At 37.0% G+C, this 20,801-nt stretch overlaps 1 protein-coding gene across 1 annotated transcript; it reads left to right on the top strand.

The window, feature by feature from the left end:
• The first annotated feature begins 17,613 nt into the window (after positions 1-17,613).
• Positions 17,614-18,179, top strand: LOC113072619 (L-rhamnose-binding lectin CSL1-like). The gene is made up of 4 exons (XM_026245605.1): positions 17,614-17,670; positions 17,761-17,784; positions 17,891-17,965; positions 18,037-18,179. The coding sequence occupies exons 1-4, from the start codon at positions 17,625-17,627 to the stop codon at positions 18,174-18,176; spliced, it is 285 nt and encodes a 94-aa protein (XP_026101390.1). The 5' UTR covers positions 17,614-17,624; the 3' UTR covers positions 18,177-18,179.
• The last annotated feature ends 2,622 nt before the right edge of the window (positions 18,180-20,801 follow it).

The raw sequence follows: 20,801 nt of genomic DNA, 5'->3' as shown, positions 1-20,801 counted from the left end.
TTCTAACATGCTGATTTGGTGTTCAGGAAACATTTTTATTATTATTATTAATGTCAATTCATTTTTATTATTATTATTAATAATGCCAATGTTGAATACAATTATACAACTTGATACTTTTATGGAAACCATGATACATTTCAAGATTCTTTGATGGTTAAAGGTTCAAAAGAACAGCATTTCTTAAAGCAACAACAACAACAACCATGAACATATTGAGTTCAAATTTGTATAAAACTCCCTGGATTCATCTAAAAAAAAAAAAGTCAAATAGGTCATCTAAAATGGATGTTAGGTTTTGTTAGTATCATCCCATTGGCATCTTTTGTTTGGGTCATTGTAGCAGTGTTCAGAATAATGATGTCTGCAGAGCTTCTTTTGCCTGCTGGATGCCCTAACACATTTCTGTTTGATGGAACCACACAGAGAGATTTATTGTCATTTTCTTTGGTATCTCAGCATACATTAAATCATGGCAGGTGGTATCACATCAATCACACCAAACTCCATGGTCTTCAGTGACTTAAGATTTTTTAAGATACAAACTTGCGTTAAAACTTAAACTTGCGTTTACACTCAGCTCTTCACCTCACAACTGGAGATTCAGCAGGAGGAACACAGAGGAACTCCTACTGCAGCTGACTTGCATCACCCTGCAAGTGCAATTGATCATGGAGGTGCTCTGGCTTTGCATCAACACTTTTAAGGTGCAGAGTGTGCATGATGGGATAGGTGGAAGTAGGCTCAACTCCCTATTTAATGGGAAGAATATAGCAAATCGCTACAATGTTTAATAGTGCTCACGATTTTCCAGTCCAAAGTCTCCAGTCCAGTCTCAAATTATGTTAATTGATTTATTTTTAATTAACTATAAAGGTTTGTAAATTCCCAGCATGCATTCAAGCAAATTAGGTGTGGTCAGCTTGAAGGGGCCCTAAGTATACTAGGTCACGAGTTAAAGAAACTAAACTGAAACACTATTTTTGACAAACATTTTGAAAAACATGACAGTGTTTTAGGCTAATTCTGAATAGCAATTGTTTTGCAGACCTGGCAACCCTGATTATTATTAAAGATTGTTGATTAGTACAGATACCATATGCAAAATATCCTAAATATCTTAGTTATGCAAGATGACATCTCCCCCTCTCTCTCTCTCTCTCTCTTTATTTATTTTTTTTTTTTTTACAAAATTGTTAACAAAAATGTTGCACTGGCTATATTGGTTTAATTTAAGATCAGTTTTTTTTTTTTTAAATGAATTGATGTTCATCACAGTATAGTTCACCAAATTTGACAATTATGTCATATATACTCACCCTCATATTTACTTAACCTTAAAATAAAATTGCACCCCATTGACTTTGTGTAGACCAACACACACACACACACACACACACACACACACACACACACACACACACACGCACACACACACAAACAAAACATTGTTTTCCACTGAAGAAATAAAGTTCACAGCTTTCAAATATTCCCAGCCAGGGCCGTGCACAGACCTTTTGAGGGGCATGTGCTGAAAATGAAAAAGGGCACCCCCCTCCCTTTTTTATATCAATTATATATATTCTCTTTTTTAGCTATTCTGTTTGATTTTCTAAGCTTATTTGTATGATTTGGTTTACATGACTATGAATGACATTGAGAAGAGGGGAAGGTGAGCAATGAGTCAAGTATTTTTGACAAACTTTTTTGAAATATAATTTAAGTAATTATGTCCAACTCAATTCCAAATTATAAGAAACTATAGCCATACCGTTACTATAACATATCCAACATGTATCCGCCTTCCTGGCAAAAATTTGATACTGTGGTGGACCAGGGATGTTGGTCTCTTGAAGGTCTCTTATTCACTACACTTTCCCTAAAATAAGCCAGCAATGAAAAAATAAATAAAAATAGTGTGAAAAGTACAGTTGCAGTGAAAAGCATTTCTGAAGGATCACGTGACACTGAAGAGTACTGAACTGGAGTAATGATGCTGAAAATTCAGCTTTGATCACAAAAATAAATTACATTTTAAAATATATTCAAATAGAAAACAGTTATTTAAAATTGTAAAAATATGACACAATATTACTGTTTTTGCTGTATTTTGGATCAAATAAATGAAGCCTTGGAATGAATCATGAATTACATTCTGCATGATAAAATATAAAGATTTCACAGTGATATTCTGTAATTTTATTTTAGTTACTACTACATTACTGTAGTAAAACCATGTTTTACTACATTTTATACATGTGAGGACGAGTGGAGAGTATACCATAACATGATTATCCTAAATGTTAATAAATTAAGTGTATCAGCAATCATAAATCAAAGAAGAAATTTCTTAGAATCATGTTATCTTTGTGTAAGTTCCAGTACGACCAGTAGCACCTGTTATGATTTTCCGATGGTAAAACAAATTATATGTTGTTGTATTACTTATCAATATATTTAGTTTTTGACCAGCGAATGTGTGCAAATGTGATTTTTTTTTTTTGTCCGTCATTAAAACGGCGACGGCGCCTGCCGCTGCCGGCATTTTATTACATTTTCATCTACAGGTTACAAACTAGTTTTTGTAGCTATATAGACGGAGCGCTCAGTTTTCCCTGTGGTAAAATGCATTTGGCCAAAATCGCATTTTATAAAAGATGAAATGCTACTATATGCACAGGGTATTTAAGTGTTGGCTATGTATTGGCTATGACTAGCTTAGATGGCAAATTCTAGCCCTCTCTCTCAGGCGACGTCCCACATGTCTCAGTCAGTGAGTCAGTCAGACATCAAATAAATAAAATATGAGCCTTTATAGACATAGTGTTTAGTATTACTTATTCAAACAACAAGATATTTATTTACCCTTCGCAAAACTTTGTTCAGCTCAGTTGTTGTCTACTGTACTGCGTGTTGAATCAATGAATATTGAGGGGGCGGAGTTATCAGCTTACTGACAGCTTGAGGATCGAATAAGATTTACACAAGCTCGTTTTAAGAACTTTCATTTGCTAAATATTTGTAAAACAGACAGACAGACATGAAGGGTGACCAATAGCATTGATAAAAAGAAAAAGAAAAAAACGTGCATGTGCATGTGCTCTGCACAGGTTGAGCCCTACCTGTGCACGTGCCTGTTCCCAGCTATATCATATGATTTGCATTCATCATTGTACTGGGTAAAAAAAAAAAAAAAAAAAGTACCAAGAATGCAATAGCAATGAAATAAGAGAAAATCACTGTACATTTAAGGGATCCACAGACAGCAAGATAGACTACAGTATGTTGTCTGCAGGTGTTGTTGTACCTGCCAGTGGCTATCCATCAAAAGCAATGGGATTACCATCGATACAAATTAGACAAAAATAATACATGTACATGGAAGTAGTTCAGGTGCTCAACATCCATTATGCTTTGATTTCTGGTGCAGTGACCCGGAGCCTTTTGGATCAGTGACTCATTGCCAACTTATTGGTCAGTCAATAACCTATTTAATTTAATGTCACAGGCAATGTGGAGTAGGAATGTTGACGAGGGCTTGAATGTACCTCAGAAGGAAAGGGGCGGTGGGAAGGCAGCCCCCAGGTGCAGGTACCAGATAAAGTGAAAATCTAGTCTCTCTGAGCATCAATACCTCTGGCTCTTTCCAAAATATTGAAAGTGTATGGACTCTTATAAAATGTAGAGGACTTCAACTCCACAAATAATACCAGTAATTTGGAAAAGCCAATAAGCCCACCTACAATTGCTCTTTAGATGGCCTGGCCTTTGCCTTCGCTTCAGCTCAATCAGACTCTGCCCTTTACAGCACGCCTGCATGAATGCCTCGCACCCACGCAGAGAAAGACACAACTAGCTGCCGACGTTCAAGACTAGCGTATTTTAGCATGAACTGTTCATTAGTGTTTTTTACATTTCAAATCTTATGCTATGCAGTTGTTATAGTGTTTTACTGTCTGTTGACTCTATTGTTGTTGATTTTATTATTAAAGGTGCAGTATGTAATATTGATAGATAGTGGCTGAAATAGGTACAGAAGTCTATTTTCAAAATATTGGAGGGAGTTTTTTCCCCAGCCCACTTCACTTCAGATTCAATACTCACACGGGTTGCCAGATTGAGGAAACGCTACAGGAACAAGCGCATTGGCAATGGAAGGTGACAAGGTGACAAGTCAGAGCTTGAATATGCCTCTTGTTAAAGAGCTATTTAGATGGATGCTGAGGCCTTATAGTTTGGGTAGAATCTACAATCTTTCCTCCAGTTCATTTGTTGGCTTCTATGGCAGCTGCACAATATCTAAAATGTAACATTAATGTTTTGAAAAATGTAACTTAGTGTTGTATTCTCATTTGGTCTCGTTGGATAGTGAGTATGAAAAAGTAGCTGGGTGTTACTAAGTAGTTGCTAAAGTGTTCCAAGTGGAATTTAGCATTTTGTTCCCGTGTTATCTAAGTTTTTTTTTTCTTTTTTTCTGTACATTGCTATGCATTTTCTTGTGTGCTCTGGGTGCCAGGGTGTTTCTATGTGCCTACTAAAAAAGAAAGAGATCTAAGTTCTATAAGTCTAACATCCTTTGGCATTACCTATTCATTGTCTTTTTTTAAATCCTACAAAACCCGAATTTAAAATCCACAAAGCCACAACCAAATACAGGACCTCCCATCAATAGCGTGCAGACTAGGACAGAGACTGCGACATTTGAAGGTGAGTTCATGTGTGAGCCTGTTCGCTTTGATGCCCCTCCAACAGTCAATAAAGCATTTAATCTTGGAGCTTTGGAGGGGTCGATCGCACCGATGTTGTGCCCAGGAGTTGCCGCATGTGGGAGAGCTGTCCGGCCCTGATAAAGCATTCATTTCCCAGTCCCCTTTGTCTTCAATTTGGATAGAAGCAAAAGGCCCCGGACCATTTCAATAATTCATCTGTGTGTTTAATGAGCTCCAGTAATCCGCAGTGGTGGGCAACGGCAAACTCAGTGCCTCACAGTGCTCTAAAATGAACAAGATTAGAGGATTATTCCCATGCATTTCTGTATTCATGCGTTAATTTACAAACATGGCAATATTGTTCCGCTGGTTTGGCTGCTATGGCAGCTTTAAAAGATTTGAGCCAGCACTTTTTTTTATATATATTTATATACAAATCTTGCCAGGGCAGAATTTTCACCAGGGGTCTTTTTAGGCCCCCCAGTAGGGACTCACCCTCCAATCCAACACATGCACGAGTTTTCACCTGCATATCTAAATCCTTCTAAGTCCAAATTATTATTATTTTTTCCCTCCTGATTAAAAATAATAACAATGCACATTTCATAATCTTTTAATAAACTTGAATCAGCATTGCTCTTGTTTAAAGGAATAGTTCACGCAAAATGAAATTATCTCAAAATTTATTGCCCTCAAGCCAGCCTAAATGTATATGCCTTTTTTCTTTCAGATGAACACAATTAGAGTTATATTAAATTATGTTAATATAATTAGTTATATTAAGTAAATGTGCTTTGTAATCATTTTGAACAATTTTTAAGTGAATTGTGAACAGAAGTGAGTTGTTTGGGTGACATGTACTATTTATTTTCTTTTAGCAACAGGTTTTTTTTAAGTATTTAGGTCTGGTACATTTTAGAAGTTCCGTAATTAATTATAAAACACTGGTTTAGTAAAGATGTTTTTGTACAATTTTTTTTTTTTTTGATTTTTTACAATATTTTGCTATATCATTAACATTCTGAAATTTTCTGTAATATTGTTCATTGTGGACCATAAAATTAAATATATATATATATATATATATATTTCAACGTAGCTTGAATATTTTGGTAAATATTTAGGTTTGGTAAATTTTAGAACTTCTAGAACTATCATTGGTTTGACTTGAGGTTAAATTTAGGGTAAAGTAAATTATAGTATCATTTTTGGGTGAACTGGTCCTTTAAAGTGCTCCTTGTGGAAACAGGGAGAGAAAAATGTCAGTGCAGCTGAAATAAAGCAGTAGAGTCTAGCAGTCCATCAAACATCCTCATCCCTCACCTTCCCCTGACTTTTCTCTCTCTTTCACTCCACAAGGCCACACACTTGCGATTAATCAGGTGAAATCTGTCTGCTTCTCTCTCCAGTCAGACTCTGACATTGCCTCTGGTGTGTATGAGATAGTGAGGGAGAAATGGCAAGATGTGCTGGAGTTAAATAAGGAAAGAAAAGGTATGACTGATTCTGATTCACTCTTGACTTTAATATTATACTTTTTTTTTTATGTTAGCAACCTTTCAGTCATCACGTTTTCATTGTGATGGTCCATTAAATGGTGGGCCGGTCTCCTTTGGGAGAAAACCGTTCCGGTTCTTGAATACATTTGCATTTCACTGATAGGCTACGTCTCAGCCTCTGAAAAAAAAACTTCAAAAAAGAACATGTTAAGCTTTACATCAAGACATTCAGTGACTTTACAATATGTGTTGTTCAGTCTTAATTGCACTTCATAAAGAATTAATATCTTGAATGTGATTTCCAAGATTTCTATAAAAAAGGCTTTTTATGTGTCAGGTCTGAACTTTTTAAAATGGTTTAATCATTTGTACCTTATTTACATATATAGATTTTTATAATGTGAGAGGTGACTGTGCTTGAAAAAAGTTGCTGACTTGATGCTATGTTGTTATAGGTTAGAGTTTCTCAACAGGGGCATTTGAAGATCAAAGGGGGGCAATGGAAGCAATATTTTTGAAAGGGGTTCGCTGATGCTCTCGAAGCATTTGGTTTAGGTGAGTTTACACCAAAGATGTATGAGCTGAAACTTGTAAAGGAAAGTGGCCTGCCTCATCCCAACACCATCTCTACACTAGAACGCATCAAAACACACTTTCTATATCCGTTTGTTAACTTGTCGGTAGTTTAGTAACTTGTTTATTATTTTTGCTCCTATTTTTACAAAGCACATCATTCTGAAAAGCGAGGTGTACGGTGATTGGTCAGCTATCCAGTGCTTTGTGATTGGCTGAATGCCTCAAATGTGTGATGAAAATGTTACGCCCCTTACCATACTGTGATGCCATGTGTCGTGGCTTGACGAGAAAACCAAGATACAAAAATTGCTACTCTACACTGCTCAAAACTCACATTTGAATCATCGGTGGCAAATTCTTTAAATACGAAAACATACTTATATTTGAGTCAGAAGCAAACTCTCCTTATAAAGTTGGAACTGGCCCAATTTATAGAAGCAGCCTTTGTGCACAGAAGCATTGTAGGCTGTGGTTCAGGAAACAGTCCTCATCCTCTGTAAAATGCACTGCACAGATCTGAATATTTGGGTTGAACTGTTCTGGAGCAGTGTTGAAATACAGCTTAACCACTGATTACTAGTTGTGTCCTCTTTTGCAAGGCCAATGTAAGTAGTTTTGCTTTCAAAATGAAACAACGTCTCCACAACATGGCGACAACGACAACAGCGAGAATAAAAGTTATGCCTTCTTTCTTTGCTTGAACATTTGAGTGGTATTATGAAAATATTTCCACATTGTGAAAGAAATGTGTGGGCATGTTACAACGAGCATTTTTAGGAGGGCGTGGCAGAGTCTTAACTTTTATAAAGAATATCTCTTTGGATTTGAGACTTTAGTCTTTGCAACTTTACAGATCTTCTTCATGCACAAAGAGCATGTAACACTCCAAAGAGAAAGGAAAAATGTAAATCACATCATTTGAACCCTTTAACTGATTATATTCAGGATCTGTGTGCTTTGACAGAATATGTTGCGATGATCGCGCCCATGTAGTAGTGTGTGTAAGTGTAATCCGCTAGTTTAAACCAAATCTACAGCTTCTAAACTATAATTTCCACAGCTTTCTTTGGTGCAGCTGCCAGACTTCCCGTAAAAATAAAAGCAAACATTTAGACACAATAAAGCACAGTAGACCTATGCTTTTTCTGGTTTAGAAAAATTAATATGAAAGTGAAAAGTAAAAGTGACATGACATTCAGGAAAGTATGGTGACCCATACTCAGAATTCGTGCTCTGTATTTAACTTATCCAAAGTGCAGTGAACACACACAAACCATGAACACACACCCAGAGCAGCGGGCAGCCATTTATGCTGCAGCACCAGGGGAGCAGTTGGGGGTTCGGTGACTTGCTCAATGGCCCGAGACTCAAACCCACAATCCTAGGGTTAGGAGTCAAACTTCCATTACTTTTTGTTTGCCAATTGACTGTAGTTGGTTTGAATGCCAAATTCCAAATATGTTTATTCAACTCTTGAAAATATAGCCTATTTATATATATTTTTTTGTTTGTTTGTTTTTTTCTCGTTGTTTTTTCACATTATATATGTGCTCCAGTGGGCTTTTATATTTGGGTTAAATTTGTATTATTTTTATATACATGCTTCATCTGAAATTTGAAACCAAAGAGACAGGCTCTAGCAAAATGCCAGTCATGCACACTAACCACTACCCCATCCCACATGTTGGTTTGAAAAGCACAACATATAAACTATATTCACTTAACTGATTCATTGTCAGTGCTATTTTAGAGCAATACTTTCATGAGTTCATGCTTACAGCGTATTTGGCGTGTTGTCCGGGGAAGGGCTCCAAGCTCGGAAATAGCCCTAACCTTGATTACCCCCCCCTCCCTTCCCCGACTATTTATAAAGTGAACTTGAAGTGAGGAGATGGGGTGGAGGAGGGATGCTGATTAGCTGTCAATGGATAGAGGTAAGTCAGCAATATTTATACTGTGGGATTGATTACTAGATTGTGGTCCACCTGTGTTGATTAGGCTAAGGATCTGACGTGCTCCTCCCGAACCTTGTTACGAGAACATAATTTCGCAAGTTCACGCTTACATATAATTTGCTGAGGTATTGTATGTGTGTTTGGCGTGCTGTCCGGGGAAGGGCTCTGAGCTTGGGAATGGCCCGAACCTAGAGTAGCCCCCAAAAAGCAAATGGACAAGAGGACAGAAAAAGCATTGAGTACTGGCGGGGGCTGATTTTATTTTCTGAGAAGTCATCTCGTTGGTGGGCCGGAAGAGCCTACTTACTCCAGTGGGAGCGACTTAAGCGTTGGAAGGGTAGGCCCTACCGGCTGCAGATACTGTACTATGTGGTTAGAGGCACCTGGTCAGTAGGGCTCGAGCCGTTGCTTAACGGGAGCTCACAGCATTGGATGGTGAGTCCTGTCGACTGATGAGGAGGAGCAGCGTGGTTGTATAGCCCGAACGGGAGGGCCCGTGTTGCCTCAACTGGAATAGGTCACGTGTCGGCATATGGCCCTACTGGCTGATAAGCCACTGTTATTCAGAGGGTGAAATGGCAAATGGCTGACCGAGAGGGCCCATGAAGCTTCCAACTGGAGATTAAGACTCAGGACTCAGGACGTCTGAGTCATCTCGGTTTGGCAGATAAAAAGTTTTTTTGGGCTGACCGACAAGGAGACTCTTGCAACATCCGATAGGTGGTCGATACTCATGGCATTGGATGGATGAGACTCGCTTGTGGAGAGGTAAAGTTGGAAATGGAAAGGTAAAGTTATGTGGCCTAAAGACTCTCACCGATGTCCAACGGGAGCACACACGATCGAACGGGTAAGTCGCGCTGACCATAGATTGGAAAAGAAAGGTTGTCTGTCCAGGAGGTTCTCGCCGACGTCCGATGGGAGCACACACGATCGAACGGGTACGCCTCTCTGGCCATAGGAAAGGAAAAGGTGAGTTTGTCTAGCCGGGAGACTCTTGCCGACGTCCGACGGGAGCTTTTACTCATGGCATCAAATGGGTAAGCCCTTTCCGGATGAAGATGGAAAGGTAAAGTAGTGTGCCCAGGAGGTTCTCACCAGCATTCAACAGGAACTTCATGCCCGCTGTATTGGCTGGGTCAGTGTCGCTGGCCGTAGGATGGAAGAGGTAAGTTTTGGTGGCTGTGAGGCTCTCGCCAACATCTGATGGGAGCTTGTGCTCACAGCATCAGACGGGAAAGGCTCGATGACCGTAGAATGGAAAAGGAGGTTCTTGCCAGCCTCCCGTGGGAGCTGGATAGTGCATGATCGAAATTACGGCTTGGCGGCTGTAAAAAGGAAAGCAAAGGTTGTCTGGCAAGGAGGCTCTCGCCGGCATTAAAAAATGTAATAATTGAATGGGAGCATCGAATGGGTAAGCCTTGCTAGCAGAAGGATGGAAAAGGTAAGATTGTCTAGCCGGAAGGTTCTCACCAACATCCGATGGGAGCTTCCTACTCACGGCACCGAATGGGTAAACCTCTTCGGGTGTAGAAGGAAAGGTAAGTTGTGTGTGTTGGGCGTTCGATGGGAGCACACACATCGAATGGGTAAGTCTCGCCGGCCTTAGGAAGGAAAAGGTAAGGTTACCTAGCCTGGAGGCTCTCACCAACGTCCGATGGGAGCACCCGCATCGAATTGGTAAGCTTTGAGAACTGGGGTGCGGCCTAGACTGATTTAAAGCCTGCTGCTGCTGCGATTCCAGTGCTTGAGGAGAGCCCGGTCTAGAGTGGGACGACTGTGGTGTTGAGCAAGGCAAGCTCGGGGCTTTGCATGGTCTATTGGCCACAACGTGTGGCTTGGCGAGAAGAGCAGCTGTCACGACAGCGCTCAATGGTGTTTGGCGGCCATGTTTGGGCAAGGTAGGAGTGGTCATGGGTCAGGCAAATAGTGGCAGATCTGAAAAAATCCCCAGTACAGATCTCTTCGTGGGAAGGAAAATTGGGTCTGTGATAAGATGACAGACAGCTATGACATAACAGCGAACCGAATGCTGATTAATCATCAATGGATAGAGGTAAGTCAGCGATATTTATACTGTGGGATTGATTACTAGATTGTGGTCCACCTGTGTTGATTAGGCTAAGGATCTGACGTGCTACTCCCGAACCTTGTTACGAGAACATCATTAAAAATATAGAGACGGGTGTCGAATTGTTTCAGTATATTTGCTTTGACTGTTTCAGTGTTTCATGAAGCCTTGCTCTGCCCAACACTAATTTTTATACAGTTTGATGTTCAACAATATTATAGTTACATACATTTATACAGAATAAAAGGTGTGTCTAACAGATTTATCAAACAGAGAGACAGAATGACTGCTTTTATGCCAGAATAAATCATCTGTGGCAGGTATGCTGACGTGGCTGACTGTGTGCAGGTGTGAAACAGAAGGGAGGCTGGGAAATGTAGTTCCAAGTAGGCTGGGCTGGTGACTGAGGAAAGTGATTGGACTTGTGACAGGAGATTGTGTTAAATTGACATTGAACATAAATAAATACTTAAAGAAGTAAAACAAAATAGAAACAGAAAATGAAATGAATACCAATTTCAAGTGAAAAACTGTATTTTCAAAATCCTCTATGATGCCTGGAAAACATCATCATGTGTATTCGGTGTGATTAAGTGGCATTTCTGCAGATTATGGTTGTGGGATGTGAAAGCATCTGAAAAGCATTAACTTTAGAGTTACAATATATCTCTTTCCATTTGTTTTTGTAAAACCAATTGTTTATGACATCCTAAAAGATATGAGCATATAAAGTCATGCAGCTGTGACTGTGTATGCTTATGCATAGACCCAAATAATAAAAATGTAAAAAAAAAAAAAGTGGTGAAGAGGAGATAAGTATACTTAAAATGGCTGGACACACTTACATGTTCTCTTAAACTAAAAAGAGAAAGAGACATGATTGGTAGGAAACCAGTGACAATTTGAAAGTTATAATAGACATTTTAAGAAAGAAATCATCTACCTGTTAAGAATGTGTTTACAGTCTGTGTAGCTGGATGGAGGAGATCCAGAATATCAGTAATGAGCCATCTCTTTTTAGAGTGAAGCTTCTGTTAGACAACAACATCATATGTAACATATAGCAACAGTGTGTTTAGGTACTTTATTATTAACATGTGAAATTGTGGCAATTTAAAATAAATTTTAGGGTGTCTGCAGATTCACAACCAACCAATGATACAAATTTGCGTATGTTCTTCTACTCATAAAGAAAAAAAAATATTGCAAAATGGGAACAGTCTGTACAGACAAGTGTAATCACTTATATCTAAAATAGGTTAAAAATTCAGATTATGAAATGCTAAAACCTGAAGTAACTTTGTTTGAAAAACAAGAAGAAACATCTATTTCATAAGTATGAATGTGTAAGATCACAATCAAACTTTCAAGTCCGGTCAATTCAAATATGTCATGAATTTTACATGGAATTCAGTAGCATATTTAAAATATATATATATATTATTATACATGTGCTCCACACTGTAAATAAAAATAAAATCCATTAAAAAAAAACAGATGATGTACTGGCAGAAAATTACCAGGACATTTTCTGTTAAATTTACCGACAATTCCTTCAACATTAAAATGGAAAATTCTGTAGATTAATTAAAATTTTCTTCCGTACCATGAACAGAAAATCTGTTATGCAGATTTAAAAATATATATAGCATAGGCCTCTTCTGTACCAAAAAAAATCCAGTACAATATGTTCAAATTGGACTTAAAAATATCTTGTTTTTGTTTTTGTTTTTTTTTGCCTTAAACAGGTGAAGACAAAAATATTTTGACATCAATTTAACAATGTGGAAACCACCATTGAAAGGCTTGTATTATAGAACAATTTTTAGTTTAAACAGCAGCATGCAGAAAAAAACAAAATCACGAACAGGTACTTGTACAATATTGGTGTTGTACCAAATAGTGGTCACAGAAATTAACATTTTCATATTAATACAAAGACAGGGCTGTCATTATTAACAATTATACAGACTTATATTCAATAGTCAAGTCAAGTGAAGTGACACCATTTTCCCATAGATTTCCCATTATTTAAAAAGCACAAAATGTGAATTTTGACATCAGTTATTCTCATACCATTCAAAATCCATACGATTTCCATTCATTTTTGAAACACAAATGAAGATTATTTTTGATGAAATCTCTGTGCTTTCTGTCCCTCAATTGACACCCTATGAAACTACCATTTCAACGTCCAATACAGTACAGCTGTCAGATTTCATTTTTTAATCCTTTTTAGGATCTTCACTAATGTTCCAAAAATTAACAGAAGTCTAACAGGATTGGAATTAGATTTTTCACTAACTAACCCTAGTTAGATTACTAACCTCTTTTTCATGCTAAATTATCTGCATCTACAATTGACATCAAAAAAATAAAAAATAAAAAACTTTATTTTTTACAGCATTTTATATAAAGTATTATTTTTGTAAAATTACATTTGAATCACTGATGTTACATGGACCATTTTAACAATGTCCTTATACTATGTTTCTGTACATTGATCGTGGTAGGGCCCTTGCTGTCTAAGCAGGGTCAGAAAGCTTTCAGATTCCATCAAAAATATCTTAATTTGTGTTCTGAAGATGAACGAAGGTCTTACAGGTTCGGAACAACATGAAGGTGAGTGATTAATGACAGAATTTTTTTTGTAAAATGGTAATGTAGTTCTGTGTTTTAATTTACATTTTACCATACAAGTATCCAAAATTTTGTTCAAAATGGAAATTTTATTATATGATTTACATATCTACACTTGTTTTAATATGCAAATTAAAAACATTTAAACACTTTATAAGTTGCAAAATTAAAATGAAAATGTATTACCCAAATTGATTAGATATGTTTAAAATGTCCAAGCAAAAACCGTAGCAAAATTATTATTTATTGCCATTTTTCCTAAATGCATTTAGGCTTGAGGGTAGAACACATTTTAATCATAATACCTCATAATAATTGTAGCAAAAATGCTGTGAGAATTTCAGAATGCATTCTGAGCCAAATGTGCAGCAAAATGGTGATTTAAATCTTTTATTTTTCTTAAATGCATTGACTCTTACATATAAGACGTTTCAATGGCATTTGGTTGACTGAATATTGACTTATTGTGTGTCCTGTTGCCGAGCCCCACCTTGATGTATCCTAACGATTGACAGGTCAGGGGAGTGTTCCATTTTCAAATGCCTTTCAATCCACACTGACTTTCTATCCATCGCGAGGTATTAAGTGGAAATGCAATTGACACATCGTGTATGTAAGTGTAAATCCACTTCTTCAATGAACCCCTGACAGCAAGCAGTTTCAGTCCAGATCCAGCCCACATTTGGCCCGCATGGATCTCATGCGGGCCAGATCTGGACTGAAACTGCTTGCTGTCAGGGACTAATAATAATGGAAATTTAAAACACCACTTTGCGGCACCTTTGGCTCAGAATGCATTCTGAAATTCTCACTGTATTTTGCTACAATTATCACACTGCATTATGATGAAAATGCAATCAAGTGTCCTCATTTTGACAATTTTGCGTACTTTTGTCAGTGTAAGTGAGAGAGAACTCGATGCGCTCCTGGCGCACTCTCTGAAGTGGAATTCTCTGCGTGTTCACGGACAGTAAAGTTACAGAATTAACTTATCGAGTGTCTGTGTGTGTATGTGTGTTTAACAATAACAAGCCGATAAAATGTCTAAACCTACCTCATTCGGCAGAAAAGGTGTGTTATCCTTGAAGAACTCCGTGATGTCAGATCTTCTCCTGGTCACATAATATCTTTTAAATAAAAAGTCTTAACGTTAATGGTGTCTTCTCCTCTTGCCCATTACTCTGCAAGCTCCTGTTCAAGGCATAAAACGCTCTAAAAATAGTTGTAAGTTACCGTACTTCAGATTTAACGTTATCACAGCTGCTCAATATCACCTCAGTAACTTAACATTAATATGCGGATGCTTTACAACACGCTCATTTACAAAAAAACGTTAGACTGCATTAACAACAATAAAAAGTTAATAAACCTTTATTTATATAACTGAAAGTGAGTACTGTAACACGTACCTTCACATTGTATAAAGTTAGAAGTGTAAGATGAGACGGTAACGTTATGCTGAACACGTTGAATGAGACGGCTCCGACATCCATTTGCCAAACAAGCCAGGCGGCAACTAAGTTAACGTTACAGTTTGTTACATTTTACAAAACATAATTTACAAAGGAAGAGTAAGAGCCGTTCTCAAAATTCTAAATCCGACTTTAAAATGATATTTTGACCGAGACAATATCTGTGAATAATGGCGCCTGTTAAAGCACTGGTTTTGCGCCGATTGTCTACTGAGTTTCCTGTACCCACAATGCAAAGCGTAATTAAAAAATATGGAGAAACACTGTATTTTTATTAAATGCCGTATGTGATTTAAGTGGCATTTTCTCTCTGCAGATTATGGTTGTGGGATGTGACAGCATCTGAAATGCACAATTAACTTTGGAGTTACAATGTATCTCTTTCCAATTGTTTTTGTAAAAAGCATATAAAGTCATGCAGCTGTGACTGTGTATGTTTATGCATAGACCCAAATAATAAAAATGTAAAAAAAAAAAAAAAAAAAAAAAAAAAAATCTAACAATATGGACCAAAATGTTTATATTTTTGTTACTTAGTGGTGAAGAGGAGATAAGTATACTTAAAATGGCTGGACACACTTACATGTTCTCTTAAACTAAAAAGACATAACTGGTAGGAAACCAGTGACAATTTGAAAGTTATAATAGACATTTTAAGAAAGAAATCATCTACCTGTTAAGAATGTGTTTATAGTCTGTGTGGCTGGATGGAGGAGATCCAGAATATTAGTAATGAGCCATCTTTTTTTAGAGTGAAGCTTCTGTTAGAGATCAACATCATATGTAACATATAGCAACAGTGTGTTTAGGTACTTTATTATTAACACGTGAAATTGTGGCAATTTTGTTTTTAACATTTTTAAGGGTGTCTGTAGATACACAACCAATGATACAAACTTGCATAAGTTCTTCTACTCATAAAGAAAAAAAATATTGCAAAATGGGAACAGTCTGTACAGACAAGTGTAATCACTTATATCTAAAATAGGTTAAAAATTCAGATTATGAAATGCTAAAACCTGAAGTAACTTTGTCTGAAAAACAAGAAGAAACATCTATTTCATAAGTATGAATGTTAAAGATCACATCAAACTTTCAGAGAAAAATGCAGGCAATCTTAAAATTTCTTATGCAGATAAATGATATATCATATTTTAACTAGGGATGTAACGATATTGACGATATCGCGCTATCGCGGTGGTAAACGTGTCTCGATGTCGTCGTGGTTGGGTTACAATATTAAAAGGACAGGTCTCCGCCAAAAAGCAAGAGGAATAAACACAGTCCCGCGGAACAAATCATTGTTAACTACATATACCATGATCCTTTGCGCTTCGTCGTCACAGCAACCGTTGTTAAGCCAATAGGATTGCACGCTGTCCACACAAGCTCACAGCATGGCCGACAGCGTTACTGGATGAAAACAACAAAACCGAAGTTGAGATCGTGCCAGCCCCTGCAGCTTTTAAATCAGATATCTGGAAACATTTTGGTTTCGCCGTGTCAAAAAAACGCAAAAGGAGAGAAGGTGGTGGACAGACAATGGACTATGTGCAAGCACTGCCACAGTAAACTGCGATACAACACAGGAAACACAAGCAACATGAGTCAGTTTGGGGATCCCGAATCATTTGAATCAGTTCGGGAGTTCGTAGCGGGTTCGCGAATCATTTGAGTCAGTTCGGGAGTTCAAAGCGGGTTCGCGAATCATTTGAGTCAGTTTGGGAATCGCAAATCATTTGAATCAGTTCGGGAGTTCGGAGCGGGATCGCGAATCATTTGAGTCAGTTCGGGAGTTCAAAGCGGGTTCGCGAATCATTTGAGTCAGTTTGGGAGTTCGTAGCGGAAAAGAAAGTTTCTAAAGAAAAACTTGAACATTAGCTAAAGGATAGTACAGTATTTTTCTGAAGGCTTTTTGCCAGACTGTTAAGTATTTTTTTTACTGTTTTTTTTCTTCTCCCTTGCAATGTAGATATTTTGATCTTTCTGATGAAAAACGTGAACATAATAGCTAAATGATAGGTCAGTGTTTTTTTAAAAGGCTTTTTGACTGAATATTTTAATTAAGTTTAAGTTAAGTTCCTAAATACCAGTTTTAAAAGACTGCTTTTATTTGCCTTGCACATTTAAACCTGACTTAACTTGTTCTTTGTTTGCACTTTAAGTGAATTCCCTATTGTTTACAATTGTTCTAGGTGCTTCTTAACTTGAACATTGCACAGAAGAATCAGTTATGCAACCAAATATTACAATACAGAATATTGATGTTCCTGACTACAACTTGCACTTTAAAAGCACTATGTGATCAGGGGTTTATGTTTTCATGGATCCATAAATACAACAATAAATTACCTGTTGACTGGCAAAAGCAGAATAAATGTCAGTATTTTTTCGCTATTATCATCACAAACACTATCGTGAGCTATTTAACAATACCGTGAGCTTTTTCACAATATTGCAATAAATATCGTACCGTGAGGTCAATATCGAAATTGTATCGTACCGTGAGATTTTGATATCGTTACATCCCTAATTTTAACACCAAGATGACAGCTCAGGGAACCTTCCTTTCACAATCACACTTCGTTACCTCACTTTGAAGAATGCCAACAGATGGCGATACGTCTGCTGCATTTTTTATAAATACAGTATGCTCATGAATGTAACATTTCATATGAAGACAAGGTTTTCTTTTCGTTCACATGTACCAATATACCATCCTGATGGAAAAACGAAGTGGGATTACCTGTATGTATTGGTTTTTTAAATTTAAATTTTTATTCAATTTGTTAGATTCAGTATTTTCAATACAGTATTTGTTTCTGTTTGATTTTACAGTGCTGCTGTTGCTGTGTCAACATGGTAAGATGTCCAGTTAATGTGCAAAGCTGTTAGAAGTCACACTTTTTAATACAGGACAAAACGTAATTATTTATTTCAAGTAATTTTACTTTTCTCACCTAAACAGCATGTTTCCTCTCTGCAAGTAATCCAATAAAACAAACAGTGGCCTGTGAAGGACAATCTGCATCCCTCAGTTGTGGTGAGTAATCAAGACTCAAATGCAGTGTGTTTAAACTTAACAATGATTCTCGTGGTCTTCTTACGTGTTAGACACGGGATTCATACATGTCAGTGATGCCAACTATGGAAGGAATGATGGCAGTTTATGCTCTGCTGGACAACGACGTGAGTGGCTCACAAATGTTCACTGCTTCCAAAAAACATCCCTCCAAACGATGACCACAAGGTAGGATTAACTGATAACAGAGAACATTTTATTACTTTGCAAAACCGTTACCCTTTCAAATCTTCATATTTAAATACTTGACATTGTCTGTCCATGAATCAGGTGTAATTGAAAAAAAAGCTGTTCTGTTCAAGCGGTGAACTCAGTTTTCTCTGATCCTTTGTTATGGGACCTATAAATAACTGCATGTGTCTTATCAGTGTCGCCCACTTAGTAAGTCAATAATTATACACATATAATTTCCAACCTAAACTTTGAAGTTGATAATCTTAAAGGCTTAGTGTTACCCCAAAATGAAAATTCGGTTAATAATTACTCATCCTCATGTCGTTCAAAATCCATAAGACCTTTGTTCATCTTCGGAACACATATTAAGATATTTTCATCCCATAGACAGAAAAGCAAATAAAATGTTCCCGGACACTGAAATGTAGCAAAAACATCGGTAAAACAGTCCATGCGACATACATGGCAAAACAAAAATGACGACTTTATTCAACAACTCTTCTCCTGCGAGTTACAATTTTCCACCAATCACAATGTTTAGCTAATTTTCTCTAGGAAAGAGCTAATAAAGTTCACAAATAATTACAAAGAAACAGCAAGTAACACATTTAATGAAATGTGATATTTGTAAATAAACAGACAATGTATTTTCTCGTAAAACATATTATACCTGTGATGCTTTGTCATGAAATTATGATCATTAACGTCAGTTTTTCTTAATCAGATAGAGGTGTTATTGCTATTCATCACGCCAATTATGGACGCCGGGATGTGGCACCCTGCCCTGATAAATCAGCAGATTGTTATTATCCTCAGACTGCCAGTTTAAGTTCCAGGTACAGCAGAAACATCATCTAGATTAGAATCACTTACAGTAAGTAACAATGTAAAATTAACAAAAATGAATGCAATACTTGTTTTTTTTCTTTGTAAGGTGCAATGGAAAAAGGTCTTGTCTTCTAACTGCTTCAAATTCAGTGTTCTCTGATCCGTGTTGCGGTATCAGGAAGTACCTGTAAGTGACATACTACTGCAAATTAGAATGTGAGTAAAAAAAACTATTCCTATTGTTGATGTTCAGTTATTTTTCTACTTACAAATTTTAGTAGTGGGAATTCTATTAAACACAAAAACAGTTTTGATATGTTATGACAATTATTTTCTCTAAGAGGTTTGATTGATTTTCAACACCTTGATAAAGTTGGTTCATTGTATTATTTCACTCAGAGATCTCAATAAAAATCTAAAATGCTGCAATGCTTGTCTTCTGTCTCAATGTCATAGAGCATGATTTACATCAGTCGGTGAGGAAACGGCCTGGAAGAGCAGAAGCAGCACATCCTTTTCTTTAGCAATACCATTGCTGTTTCTCTTATGATTCTCTTTTTTCCTTAAATCTGCTTTAAATTTGTTTATTGAAAAAAAAATTATACAAAAATAAATTGCATTTGAAATGAAATCTGCCTCCCCTCCTTCACACACACTGATGTCCTTTAAACAATCATATGACTTGGCACAGTTTATTACACTAACATTTCTTTGACACAAATCTTAGAAGGCCTATATATAATCAAATGTATTACTGATTAAAAAAATAAGAGATATATGGCCAGTTATATGTTTTATAGGAAAAGTAGTATAATATATAAGTACATAAAACACTGAAAGAAGCTTATACTTTCTTCTGAATTGGGCAGATCTTTTGAGATGCAGGAGGCTTTTTTTGTTATTGTATTTATAATGAAGCCAAAACAGTAAATGTCCAAAACATTTTCAAACCATACAGATAAATAATCAGGAATGCTCAACACTCAAGAACAAAATAAAGAGGGGCTGTTAATATTTCTAAGTGAAACCTTAAAGGTGCCATATGCAGAAATTGAGGTAAAAATATCCATAACATGACCTACATGCATCAAAAGAACGAGAAGAAATAAGGGCGATGATGTCATTAAAAAAATGTCAAGTTATAGTGCTGCAGAGATATCAACCTTAATTAGCATTAGCATTACTAGCCCCGACCCGACAGGTGTTGTAATACCAGTTTCGGCCGTGGGAGGCGGTATGCGGGCAACATAACTCGCAGGGCGTACCTGAACCTGATGTCAATCGTGTGGAAAGTACAGCCCACTACTTTCAGTTCAGTTCAGAGAGCGGAAGGATAGCTGAAGCCCTTGGCAAGAGACCAACACCCGCTACAGGGAAACAACTGCGCTCGGAATCACAAATCAAATCCGATAAGAATACCAGAGTAAACATCGGCACTGCTTTTAATCGCTGGAGACAACTGATGAACCTGAAAGAAATGAGGTTCGACTCCGAACTTGCAAGTTAGATGCTGTTAGTATTACGCTAGAAGTTTGTTTTATATGTTTGTGTATTTGTTTTCGGGAAGTTATAACATAGAAATGTTTCGAATGCTGTTCGATAAACGTGCTTATGTTAGCGATGGCTAACCGTAGCTGCGTTTGATAATTAGCTAGCTATAACTTAACGTTACCCATTTTATTATATAGGGCTGTGCATGTCTTTACTCATGTACATCTCATCAGTAAAGACACTCCCGTAATTAGGAGTATATCTCTAGCACGTGTGTTCAGATCAGGATTGCCAGGTTTTCACA

This window comes from Carassius auratus, unplaced genomic scaffold (assembly GCF_003368295.1).
Source record: "Carassius auratus strain Wakin unplaced genomic scaffold, ASM336829v1 scaf_tig00009672, whole genome shotgun sequence".
Lineage (NCBI taxonomy): Eukaryota > Metazoa > Chordata > Actinopteri > Cypriniformes > Cyprinidae > Carassius > Carassius auratus.
Note: the sequence above shows the minus strand (reverse complement) of the source record. Positions and strands in the feature narration are given on the sequence as shown.

Bases quoted from the DNA above. Each gene is read 5' to 3' on its own strand.
- LOC113072619 (XM_026245605.1), top strand. From the start codon at position 17,625: ATGTACCAATATACCATCCTGATGGAAAAACGAAGTGGGATTACCT. The intron at 17,671-17,760 runs GTATGTATTGGT...TTGATTTTACAG, and splicing joins AAAACGAAGTGGGATTACCT to TGCTGCTGTTGCTGTGTCAA. The intron at 17,785-17,890 runs GTAAGATGTCCA...TCACCTAAACAG, and splicing joins GCTGTTGCTGTGTCAACATG to CATGTTTCCTCTCTGCAAGT.